The 12486-nt window shown below is 47.0% G+C and overlaps 1 protein-coding gene across 4 annotated transcripts in view; it reads left to right on the top strand.

The window, feature by feature from the left end:
- The window catches only part of LOC137522440 (E3 ubiquitin-protein ligase RNF170-like), a 77598-nt gene that overhangs the window by 59413 nt on the left and 5699 nt on the right, over nucleotides 1–12486 (top strand). For all 4 annotated transcript variants that reach the window (XM_068242501.1, XM_068242497.1, XM_068242500.1 and 1 more), the window contains 2 exons: nucleotides 2449–2522; nucleotides 7089–7199. In XM_068242501.1, the coding sequence (XP_068098602.1) occupies nucleotides 2449–2522; nucleotides 7089–7199 (185 nt within the window). The remainder of the gene's footprint in view (nucleotides 1–2448; nucleotides 2523–7088; nucleotides 7200–12486) is intronic.

Below are 12486 nucleotides of genomic sequence, written 5' to 3' on the forward strand. Positions count from 1 at the left end.
GTTTCCATTAACAGCTTGCATGCAATCTATTAAGTACTCGTCCCTCCCACTGCGAAGAAGTCAATCCTCCATGGGAGGGGCCTAACACTAACTAAATCCTAACCTATGTATATGCATAGCCCATGTGTATAGTTTTTATGGGTCACTGAGGCAGAATGTACTACAGACAGAGGATCAGCACAACAGTCAGAGAAGTGACATTGGCCTCAATTCACTAAGCAGTTTAGACTAGTGTACTAATGGTTTTTAGTCTACTGATGGATTGGTGTAAATCAGTTGCATCAAAAGGGAATTCTCTAATACCAAATGTTTTAGACCTGTTTTTAGACCTGGTCTAAAACATTTGGTAATTCGGTCGGTAAAGCAGGGGAAATGATCAAAAGATGCAATTCACAAACGAGTAGCTATGACTTGACATCCTTCTCCTCTGATGAGCTCTCCTCTGGATACAATTAAACTCCTACATAATTAATTCCAAAGGTTCCATCCTCACGTCTAAAATACCTCACAGAAATACTTTACCAATAAGAAATGAGCTGGTCTAATCTCTGTCAGAAAAAGTGGGCATGGTTACTCCTTGTTTGCCTTTGTGAATTGCATCTTTTGATCATTTCCCTTGCTTTACTAATTACTGAATGTTTTAGACCAGGTCTAAAAGCACGTCTAAAACATTACACAAAACCATCACTAGACTAAAAACCATCAGTAGACTAGTCTAAACTGCTTAGTGAATTGAGGCCATTTTTGTCATGGAAATAGATGTGACAGCTTCCATATTCCTCTGGCTATAGGATTACTTTCTTATGTCAAGGACAAACCTGCTATGGCTATGTACGGCGTTTATAAATATTCCCTGCAGTCAGCATAGAATTGGCTGCTGATTCCTCTGAAGCACAGCACAGATCAGCAGTGAAGCCAGGCAATGAAGGAAACAGCTATAGACAGGAGAAAATGGGGTTTTATTTTCCGGCTGGGCGATAAAGCCAGCTGGGCAGCCATCCTCAGGAAGTGCCCGGGGTTCTGGCTAAACGCCGCCTCATTACAACAGACAATGACACGTCGCTGATGACAGCCGGGGGCTCTGGGCCCGCTCAATAAGTCATTGTATACCTTGAGGAACTGTCACCCATTGCGGGCAGGAAACGTCTGAGGCAATTTGTTCTAATTCCTGCTCAGCTGCCCTTTCGTTTTCACAGGCATCCCACAACATATGTCCAGGAAACCGGCAGGAAAGGCAGCCTATAAATATGTATTCATGGGCTGTCTGTAATTATCAGTATCCCTCTGCAGCGGGATCATTAATAGAGGCAGACACCTGGGATGCTTCCATATCCGCCCGATAATTAACCCTTCCATTACACTACACGACCCTGTGATATCTCCATATTCACTGAGGCTAATTATTGCACATGCCCTCACTCAACTATGCAATGAAACACATTTAACACCTGCAGAAACCACACTTAACACCTGCACAACCTGCACAATGTGTACAATGGGGGCGAGGGCACAGTTTTTGAAAGAAATATAATATTTTTTTCTACATTTTTGCTTTATTTATTTATCAGGTTTTGTTTTCAAGAACAAGGGTTTTTTTTTTTTTTAAGGGAAATTCTTTTATTAGCATATTTATTTGTCATTGCAATTGCAATGATGGATAACTTTAAAGTAATATCACAAGTTCATGTGATATTTCATATTTTCCTGGGGAAATAATTATATATATATATATATATATATATATATATATATATATATATATATATATATATATATATATACATATATATATATACAGGAATGTAATAAATAGTATGGAATTTTTTAGATATTTACAATACTTAATAATAAAATCTGTTTTAATAAAGTGGACCTAAACTCAGAACTTCCTCTCTGCTTTATACAATAAGCAACAGTATCATAACCTTTAAATAAAATATTTCTTTATTACAGCTGATACATATCTTGCAATAATTCTGCAGTGAGTCTACTTCCTGCTTTCATGGAAGCAGACATATTGTTAGCGTTTAGTCCAGAGAAGGGAGCTGATAGGGAAGTGAGAGGCCAGAGCCGCCTCTAAGTCCGCCCATCTAGTGGAGCTGGTGGGGAAGACCACTGGGCCAGCTCAGTCAATCTAGCTGCATAATAGTATTGAAGGAACTTTGGGCCCCCCAACCTACCCCTGGGCTTGTCCCTCGCAAGGTATTTATAACTAATCCCAGGTTTTTTTTTCACCCCAGACAAAGGAGATAAAGTGGGACTGTAATTTTTTTAACGTCTACCAAGGAGATCCTAATTGGGAGGGATCTGAAGGCGTCAGCGATCACTTTTAAGGTTATTCTTATGTTTGGCCTAGCAGAGTATGAAATGCTGTTCAGTAAAAGGTTTTTGTTAGTAATAATACCAGAAGGAACTAGGTATAAGCAACTGTTGTGTTTGTTCCATTAGGTTCCTGTCTAATTGCGTACTGGAAGCATGATCCATGGCTGGGAGCCATCAGCTGCCCCCTCTGCAGGCAGAAGGTACTACACAACTTCTCATTTTTATCTTATTTGTACAATTTCTGGGATTATTCATCAGACAGAATCCTGGAACTGTTATTGAATTTAGCACTGAATAGGAATAACATTTACAATCTATACCTTTAATGCTGGGATTACACGGTACGTTTTTTGCTTAGAATCGCTCCGATAGATGCCATCGATGATAAAATTCCGACATGTCCGATGTTCCGCTCGATTCGTTTCCGCTCGATTTCTTATAGAAGTCAATGGAAAAAAGATAAGAAAAACGAGTGGAAGATAAGAGAATTGAGCAGAAAATGGAATGGCTAATAGATCGCGCGCCGAATTGAACGCGAAAAACGTACCGTGTAATCCCAGCATAATAAATGTTGTCCTTCAAAAGACCTGGATAACAGCCCCGAAAAATAAAAAAAAATGCTTTTTAACAAAGCATAGAACCACATTTGAAACTCAAGTCATGATATACAAGAGTTAAAAAGGGGATTTTCAAATATGGGGGCCTATGAGTATTGTACCGGGAGGATTCTTGTAACACAAGCAGGCGTTCCAGCGACGTGTCTGACCATTCCAGGAGCCAGCCCAAACAGTTGGCTTCCTCTCTGGCCGGTCAGCGTTCCCAGAAAACATGATGTCTACACTGCTGGGACTGGTGTCACCCAGTGCAAAAACTCATGGTGTCACCCCTCTCTTACCTCATGAACCTCCAACCTCACCAGGCTAAACAAAGCCAATAATATTTTTTGTAGTAACGTTGCTTGACATTTGTTGAGAATGAGATTGGGAAGGGGTTATACTGGACCCTTTTGCCATAGGGGGAGAGAGGAATTAGGCACTAGTCTGGTCTATATTTACATAACTCTACTACGCTGTCCCTTAGCCTGGAGCTTGGTGTCACCCCCTCTGCTGGTGATGCCTGGTGCGATCTGCACCTACTGCACCCCCTTAGTGATGCCACTGGCTCTTCTGCGAGTACGTCCACGTAATTTGGCTTGTACCGCCCCTCCACACTACTACTGCGCAGACGCAGTACGTGCCAGATGACGTGGACGCGCTGGTGCAGAAGAGCCAACCCTGCCTGTGGGTCTCGCGATCTTTACAGGCGGCAAGCTGGAGGACAGAGGAGGACTGGAGCTGCAGTGAGGGACTGAGACGGCTTCTAGGGGCTGGAGGAAGCCCCAGGAGAGTAACAAATAGATTACAATAGTTGCCTTGGAAGTCCTTTAACCTCGAGGACCGCGGTCTTAAACTCCCCTAGTGACCAGGCCATTTTTTACAAAATAGGACACTGCAGCTTTAAGGCCTCGCTGCAGGGCCGTACAACTCAGCACACAAGTGATCCCCCCTTTTCTGCCCACCAGCATAGCTCTCTGTTGGTGGGCTTTAATCGCTCCTGAAGTGTTTGTTATTTTTTTATAAATATTTGTTTATTTTTTTAATAAATATACCTATTTTTTTAATTATTTTTTTAAACCCTCCTTCCCCCCACCAGTCAATCAGTTTGATCGGCTATCATAGACTTCAGCTTATGATAGTGGATTGCTATCTTGCCACCCAGGGGGACAGCCGTGTCACACGGCTGACCCCAGCATAGCGCTGCCTTAGTTCGCAGCGCTGTACAATGATGTTAGACCGCGATCGCCGCTGGGAGGCTGATGAGGGAGTGGAGCTCCGTCATTCAAGCGGGGATGCGCGTGCATTGGCAAGTGCGATCCCCTGCAATCTCTGCCACTAGCACTTCACAACAATTGGTGTGGAGTGGTCCTGGGGCTGCCGCTCCACTCACGCCAATTGGTGTGGAGTGTTCCTGGGGCTGCCGCTCCGCTCACGCCAATTGGTGTGGAGTGGTCCTGGGGCTGCCGCTCCGCTCACGCCAATTGGTGTGGAGCGGTCCTGGGGTTGCCGCTCCGCTCACACCAATTGGTGTGGAGCGGTCCTGGGGTTGCCGCTCCACTCACGCCAATTGGTGTGGAGTGGTCCTGGGGCTGCCGCTCCGCTCACGCCAATTGGTGTGGAGTGATCCTGGGGCTGCCGCTCCGCTCACGCCAATTGGTGTGGAGTGATCCTGGGGCTGCCGCTGCGCTCACGCCAATTGGTGTGGAGTGGTCCTGGGGTTGCCGCTCCGCTCACGCCAATTGGTGTGGAGTGGTCCTGGGGTTGCCGCTCCGCTCACGCCAATTGGTGTGGAGTGGTCCTGAGGCTGCTGCTCCGCTCACGCCAATTGGTGTGGAGCGGTCCTGGGGTTGCCGCTCCGCTCACGCCAATTGGTGGGGAGTGGTCCTGGGGCTGTCGCTTCGCTCACGCCAATTGGTGTGGAGTGGTCCTGGGGCTGCTGCTCCGCTCACGCCAATTGGTGTGGAGTGGTCCTGAGGCTGCCGCTCCGCTCACGGCAATTGGTGTGTAGTGGTCCTGGGGCTGCCGCTCCGCTCACGCCAATTGGTGTGGAGCGGTCCTGGGGTTGCCGCTCCGCTCACACCAATTGGTGTGGAGCGGTCCTGGGGTTGCCGCTCCACTCACGCCAATTGGTGTGGAGTGGTCCTGGGGCTGCCGCTTCGCTCACGCCAATTGGTGTGGAGTGGTCCTGGGGCTGCTGCTCCGCTCACGCCAATTGGTGTGGAGTGGTCCTGAGGCTGCCGCTCCACTCACGGCAATTGGTGTGGAGTGGTCCTGGGGCTGCCGCTCTGCTCACGCCAATTGGTGTGGAGTGGTCCTGGGGTAGCTTATGATAGTGGATTGCTGTCTTGCCACCCAGGGGGACAGCCGTGTCACACGGCTGACCCCAGCATAGCGCTGCCTTAGTTCACAGCGCTGTACAATGTTATTAGACCGCGATCGCCGCTGGGAGGCTGATGAGGGAGTGGAGCTCCGTCATTCAAGCGGGGATGCGCGTGCATTGGCAAGTGCGATCCCCTGCAATCTCTGCCACTAGCACTTCACAACAATTGGTGTGGAGTGGTCCTGGGGCTGCCGCTCCGCTCACGCCAATTGGTGTGGAGTGATCCTGGGGCTGCCGCTCCGCTCACGCCAATTGGTGTGGAGTGATCCTGGGGCTGCCGCTCCGCTCACGCCAATTCTTGTGGAGTGGTCCTGGGGTTGCCGCTCCGCTCACGCCAATTCTTGTGGAGTGGTCCTGGGGTTGCCGCTCCGCTCACGCCAATTGGTGTGGAGTGGTCCTGAGGCTGCTGCTCCGCTCACGCCAATTGGTGGGGAGTGGTCCTGGGGCTGCCGCTTCGCTCACGCCAATTGGTGTGGAGTGGTCCTGGGGCTGCTGCTCCGCTCTTGCCAATTGGTGTGGAGTGGTCCTGAGGCTGCCGCTCCGCTCAAGGCAATTGGTGTGGAGTGGTTCTGGGGCTGCCGCTCTGCTCACGCCAATTGGTGTGGAGTGGTCCTGGGGTAGCTTATGATAGTGGATTGCTGTCTTGCCACCCAGGGGGACAGCCGTGTCACACGGCTGACCCCAGCATAGCGCTGCCTTAGTTCACAGCGCTGTACAATGTTATTAGACCGCGATCGCCGCTGGGAGGCTGATGAGGGAGTGGAGCTCCGTCATTCAAGCAGGGATGCGCGCGCATTGGCAAGTGCGATCCCCTGCAATCTCTGCCACTAGCACTTCACAACAATTGGTGTGGAGTGGTCCTGGGGCTGCCGCTCCGCTCACGCCAATTGGTGTAGAGTGTTCCTGGGGCTGCCGCTCCGCTCACGCCAATTGGTGTGGAGCGGTCCCGGGGTTGCCGCTCCGCTCACACCAATTGGTGTGGAGTGGTCCTGGGGCTGCCGCTCCGCTCACGCCAATTGGTGTGGAGTGGTCCTGGGGCTGCCGCTCCTCTCACGCCAATTGGTGGGGAGTGGTCCTGGGGTTGCCGCTCCGCTCACGCGAATTGGTGTGGAGTGGTCTTGGGGCTGCTGCTCCGCTCACGCCAATTGGTGTGGAGTGGTCCTGGGGCTGCCGCTCCGCTCACGCCAATTGGTGTGGAGTGGTCCTGGGGCTGCCGCTCCGCTCACGCCAATTGGTGGGGAGTGGTCCTGGGGTTGCCGCTCCGCTCACGCGAATTGGTGTGGAGTGGTCTTGGGGCTGCTGCTCCGCTCACGCCAATTGGTGTGGAGCGGTCCTGGGGTTGCCGCTCCGCTCACGCCAATTGGTGTGGAGTGGTCCTGGGGCTGCCGCTCCGCTCACGCCAATTGGTGTGGAGTGGTCCTGGGGCTGCCGCTCTGCTTACGCCAATTGGTGTGGAGTGGTCCTGGGGCTGCCGCTCTGCTTACGCCAATTGGTGTGGAGTGGTCCTGGGGCTGCCGCTCTGCTTACGCCAATTGGTGTGGAGTGGTCCTGGGGCTGCCGCTCTGCTCACGCCAATTGGTGTGGAGTGGTCCTGGGGCTGCCGCTCTGCTCACGCCAATTGGTGTGGAGTGGTCCTGGGGCTGTCGCTCTGTTCACGCCAATTGGCGTGGAGCGGTTGTTTAGTGGTTGAATGTGCTAGCTCGAGGTTAGGAGCATAAATTCTGTGTTTTGTTTTGTTTTTTATTACACTTTTGTACAACTTGTGTAAATGGTCTGTGTCTCTGCGGCAGGTCCATTACCTCTGCCATGATCTGTGTGACCTCCAACAAGATAAGATGAGCAGAGCCACAGCACAAGACATCAGACGTTATAATAATCGCTTCTCAGGGAAACCCCGACCTGTAAGTATTCAAATATCTGTTAAAAGAACAAAATGATTTTTTTTATTTCACATGCAATATTATTCTACAATTATATTATATATATATATATATATATATATATATATATATATATATATATATATATATATATATATATATATATATATATATATATATATATATATATAGAAAAAAGATTTATGTTTTTAAAAGTAAAAAAAGGAAACTCTCCGCTCCATCACTGTACAGCAGTTCAGAGATTCTCATGGACTGATAGCTGCCTGCCTAAACCAATCTTACTGTATTCATATGGGTGGGAAGGAAGCCAGTTTCTCAGATGAAACCACGCCTCTCTATTGGCTGCGAGCCTATCAAGACCTCAGACTGACCAGGTTGAAGAAAGGGGGGGGGTAGCTGTGGCTGTGCTCAGAAGTGACTCCGAGGGGGGATGCCTGTCTAGTGCTGGGACCGAGCGCTAGAAAGCCCAGCCAATGCAGGAGCGCAGCTGACAGGCCTCACCGCCTGTCAGCGTCTAAGCTGCCTGTCTGAAGGGGGCCTTAGACTAAGTTCACAATACCGTGGCTCCCAACTGTCCCTCTTTTGGAGGGACAGTCCCTCTTTTGGAACGTAATACCTCTGTCCTTCTTTCTTTCGCATTTGTCCCTCTTTCAGGACTCATGTACAGATCTATGTAAATATATGTATTTTTCTACTGAAAAATGTGTTTAATATACTCTAATTTAAATTGATAACAACAACAAATAACATTTGTAGAGCGCTTTTCTCCCATAGGACTCAAAGCGCATAAGCATGGCTCAGACCATCGTGGTACAGAGGAAGAATTTTATAAGTCCGGAAATGCCAGGCTAAACAGGTGGCTTTTCAGTCTAGATTTGAATAGCTCCAGGGATGATGCTGTCTTTACTGGGTGTGGCAGGGAGTTCCAAAGAGTAGGGGCAGCATGACAGAAGGCTCTATCTCCAGATTTTTTGAGGTGCACTCTGGGAGTGACCAAGTTTATAGAACTTGCTGATCTGAGGTTGTGAGAGGTGTGGTGCAGCTTCAGCAGGTCCTTCATGTATCCAGGGCCCAGATTGTGCAGGGATTTGAATGTCAGCAGTCCAATCTTGAAGAGTATTCTCCATTCTACTGGTAGCCACTAGCCAGTGCAGTGAGCGAAGGATCGGTGTAATGTGACAGTGGCGAGGCTGGTTTGTTAGCACTCTGGCAGCAGCATTCTGCACTAATTGCAGGCGACGCAGGTCCTTTTTGGGGAGGCCAGCATAAAGGGTATTGCAGTAGTGCAGATGTGATGAAGGCGTGAATTAGGGTTGGAAGATCCTCTGGGGGAATCAGATGTTTAATCTTTGCAATGTTCTTCAGATGAAAGTAGGAAGATTTAACTACAGAAGAAATTTGGTTTATGAAACTCAATTTCCCATCGATTAGTACGCCAAGGGCGCACGAAATTGATGTTTTTTTTTCATTTTTAAATGTTAAAATGAAGGATAACTAATGATGATAAAGAGGACAAGTGTGGTCTGAAATTTAAAACTTGTCTTTTACTTGTGAATTTTCTTCTGGTAGCAGTGACTAGGGGTGTGGTGAGGGCATGATTAGAGGCGTGGCAGGGGTGTGTCTTAAATTTTCTAATCTCAAAAAGTTGGGAGGTATGCAATACCATCAAATGTGGAGAGAGCATGCCAGGTAAAAATAACACAATAGATATCTATGATGGGGTTCACACTGTCATTCTAGCTCAACATCCTATTGATGCCACATCTGGTGGACGCTGTATATAACCGCTTTTGGCCATTCCTTAGGCATTTTTTTAGATAACACAGTAAAGGGGTAAAATTAATGTTATCTGTTGATTGATATGGCATCCCCCCTCCCCCTAGTACTAGTGTGAACCTAGCTTACTAAGGGCAGCAGCACAGAAGAGCATTGTGATACAGTATAGGGTAAATGATTAGCCGAGAGAAAGACGCATTTAGAAGGTTATACTTTTTAATGGCTAACTAGATGTATTTATAGACACAAGGTTTTCACAATGTTTAGCAAAGTTACACAACTGTAGAAAGAAAGTTTTCAGTCGTTTGTATAACATTGCCTAAAAAAAGGTTAAAGTGGACCTGAACTCTTTGCACAGAACAGAAGGAAACCAGAGAGAATTGCACCCTGTATGTATTTAGAGAGTTTAGCCTCTCTTATTCCCTCTTCTGTGACTAATCAAAACTGTAATTTGATCTCTCAACTGTTTCAGCACAGGAACCTCGGCTGCCTTGGCAGTGCAGCTAATTTGTAAACATAGGGGGCCATATGCAATTCACTTTTCTCCTAGGAGATCATTTTTCATCTTCCATCTGAATTAACTTTTCCGCACTTTGCAATGGAAAAAGTACTAAAAATTAGGTGAAAACGAACTGACAAATTTATTTTGAGTATTTGCTTGCTTGCTGCTGGTGTAAAAGGCGTTTCATTTAGAAGTTGTGAAAATATCACCTATGAGAAAACTCAAGTGAAAAAGTGAATTGCATATGGCTCAGGATGTTAACCCTATGTCTGCCTCTATGAAAGCAGGAAGTAGACACACTGCAGAATTATTGCAGGATTTCTATCAGAAATGCTTTTTGTTAAAGGTTATTATGCTGTTGTTTACCTTTTAGAGCACAGAGGGAGATCAGGTCCGCTTTAAACTTTCCCGGAAGTTTGCATCTGTGAATATTATGCAGGAGAACAGAGGTGCCAAAAGAATAAAAGGAAGCTAAATGAGCTTAACAACCCAATTCTTGGTAAATAGAGGAGGTAGTGGTGGACTTACCTCCTCCAAATAGACACACAACTACTGTAGTAAAGACAGTCAATATATTTTATTTATGAACTCCTAGGGCTCGATTCACAAAGCGGTGATAACTCAGTTATCACGCCTAAAAGACTTTAGGCATGATAAGCTTTGCACCGCTGAGTTAGCACCGATTTGTGCTGATTATCGCGCGCAAAGTGCAAACGCGCACGCAAAGTCCCATAGGGCTTAATGGGCGCTGCAAAACTTTGCGCGCGGAAAATTCGCGCGAGTTTCTTCTTATCATGCCTAAACTGAGTTTAGGCGTGATAAAGGGCTTTTCACTGGCGTGCAAACACTTTGTACCGCTTTGTGAATCAGGCCCCAAATATGCAACGCGTTTCGCAGGTCTGATCCCGCTTCATTAGGCAATAACAACGGAGCAATAGCCTATGTGGTCAGTAGAAGAGCCAGGCACCTCACAGCCAGGCACCATGTATCGTGTGTACATGTCCAAACTGCTCCCGATAAGGGGATCGATTGTCCCAGGATAACTTTGCAAAATAGACCCAGTTATCGCACAAAAGCAGATCGTGTTGGAAATAATTCTGAGCCTTATCCCCTCCATGGAGCGCAGCAGTCTGTGACAAAGCACAGTGTGCGAAACAGTTGTTGATCGGGAGTCTCTGTGGGAGGAGTTACCTGGATTGATGTACATTGTACACACCTGTATTGCTAGCCATGCTCCACTACTTGCCATTAAATCCAAGTTGTCAGTAACTAGTGCCCATGTTATCTGTCAGTGTTTTGGAAAAAATTCTCTGACTCTCTTTAAAGGGAATCACAAACACTGGTCCACATGACAGCCCAGGGGCCCCAGGTCTCTCTCACTCACTGGGGCCCCCAAACCACCATGCGACACCTAGAGGGAAGTGCGGGCAAGCCCTGGACCTCTCACCTCCAGGGAACTCACCCCACCACCTCTAAACTGAATGCCAACAGCAACAAACACAATTGCTAACTTCCAGTCAGAGCAATATCCTGCCTCTATCTGGCCAGCAGACGCTAGTCAGCCAATCAGGTGCACTGTCACCTGACTCTGAACAGTGCAGAAACTATGGAAAGATGCATATCATTTTGAAGCTCTCTTTCTCCTCTTTCCAAAGATATATAAAACGCCGCCCTACGTCTTTTAGCTTTTGCTATTTTCGCGATCGAAATCGCGGCAGAAATATCAAAAACTAAAAGGCGTAGGGCGGCGGTTTATGTGTCGTTGGAAAGAGGAGAAAGAGAGCTTCAAAATGGTATGCATCTTTCCATAGTTGCTTGTATTACACAGGGCGACTTTTCCCCAAAGTCGGTAGCTGAATGGAGCTGCCGAAAAGTCTTCCTGTGTAATACAAGCAACTATGGAAAGATGCATACCATTTTGAAGCTCTCTTTCTCCTCTTTCCAACGACACATAAACCGCCGCCCTACGCCTTTTAGTTTTCATTTTCGCAATCAAAATCGCATTTGCCACAATTTTGATCGTGAAAATAGCGAAAACTAAAAGGCGCAGGGCGGCAGTTTATATATCTTTGGAAAGAGAGCTTCAAAATGGTATGCATATTTCCATAGTTTCTGCACTGCTCGGAGTCCCTTTAAAGCGGACCTGATCTCAGAACTTCCCCTTTTACCTAAAAGATACGCAACAGCATAATAACCGTTCTTTGATCAAGAAGATACAAATCCTGCAATAAATCTGCAGTGTTTCTACTTCCTGCTTTCATGGATGCAGTCATATTGTGCTTTCAAATGAGCTTATCTGCTGTGGCAGTCAGCTGACACAGGGGAGAGATCACAATACAACTTGGGATTAGACACAGTTGAGGGGTAATTAGACAGGCTAAACTCTCTAAATACATACAGGGTGCATTTCCTTCTGTCCTGTGCAAGAGTTCAAGTCCACTTTAATCAGATGGGAAATTGCTCCATGTGTTTTTAGCATTAGACCTATGGCTGCTGCATACCATATCTTACCTTAGGGGTTAATCATGGATCAGTTTTAATATTGTATTCATAACGTGTACCACTAGTGAGGAGGAGATGAAAGGCCACTGGCTTCACAAGTTTTGCATGGACAGGAAATGTTAATTTTGATTGCAGCAAAAGACTTACTTCATAAATTTCAGCTCTTGGAGCTCAGCGTGCCACAAAGAAATGTACTGTAAAGTTTAACTACCTTGCAACATAAAATGCAAACACTTAGCCGAAATGAGAAATACCAGGGAAATAAGGAACACACAAATTGTCTGAAACAGACTAGCCCTATAGGTATAAGTAAAGGTAACGGTATACCTAGGTGCATTAACCACTTGGTTACGTAACACACATCCAATTATGAGGATGAATGTCACTGGTACATTCCCTAAATAGGGATAGCACATGCAATATCCGTGGGGGTCCTGGCTGATCCCCCCCACTCAGCAAAGCAGGGTGGGGTGTAGCTATCCCACAAATATACAGTGCAATATGCCC

This window comes from Hyperolius riggenbachi, chromosome 6, assembly GCF_040937935.1.
Source record: "Hyperolius riggenbachi isolate aHypRig1 chromosome 6, aHypRig1.pri, whole genome shotgun sequence".
In the NCBI taxonomy this organism is placed as follows: domain Eukaryota; kingdom Metazoa; phylum Chordata; class Amphibia; order Anura; family Hyperoliidae; genus Hyperolius; species Hyperolius riggenbachi.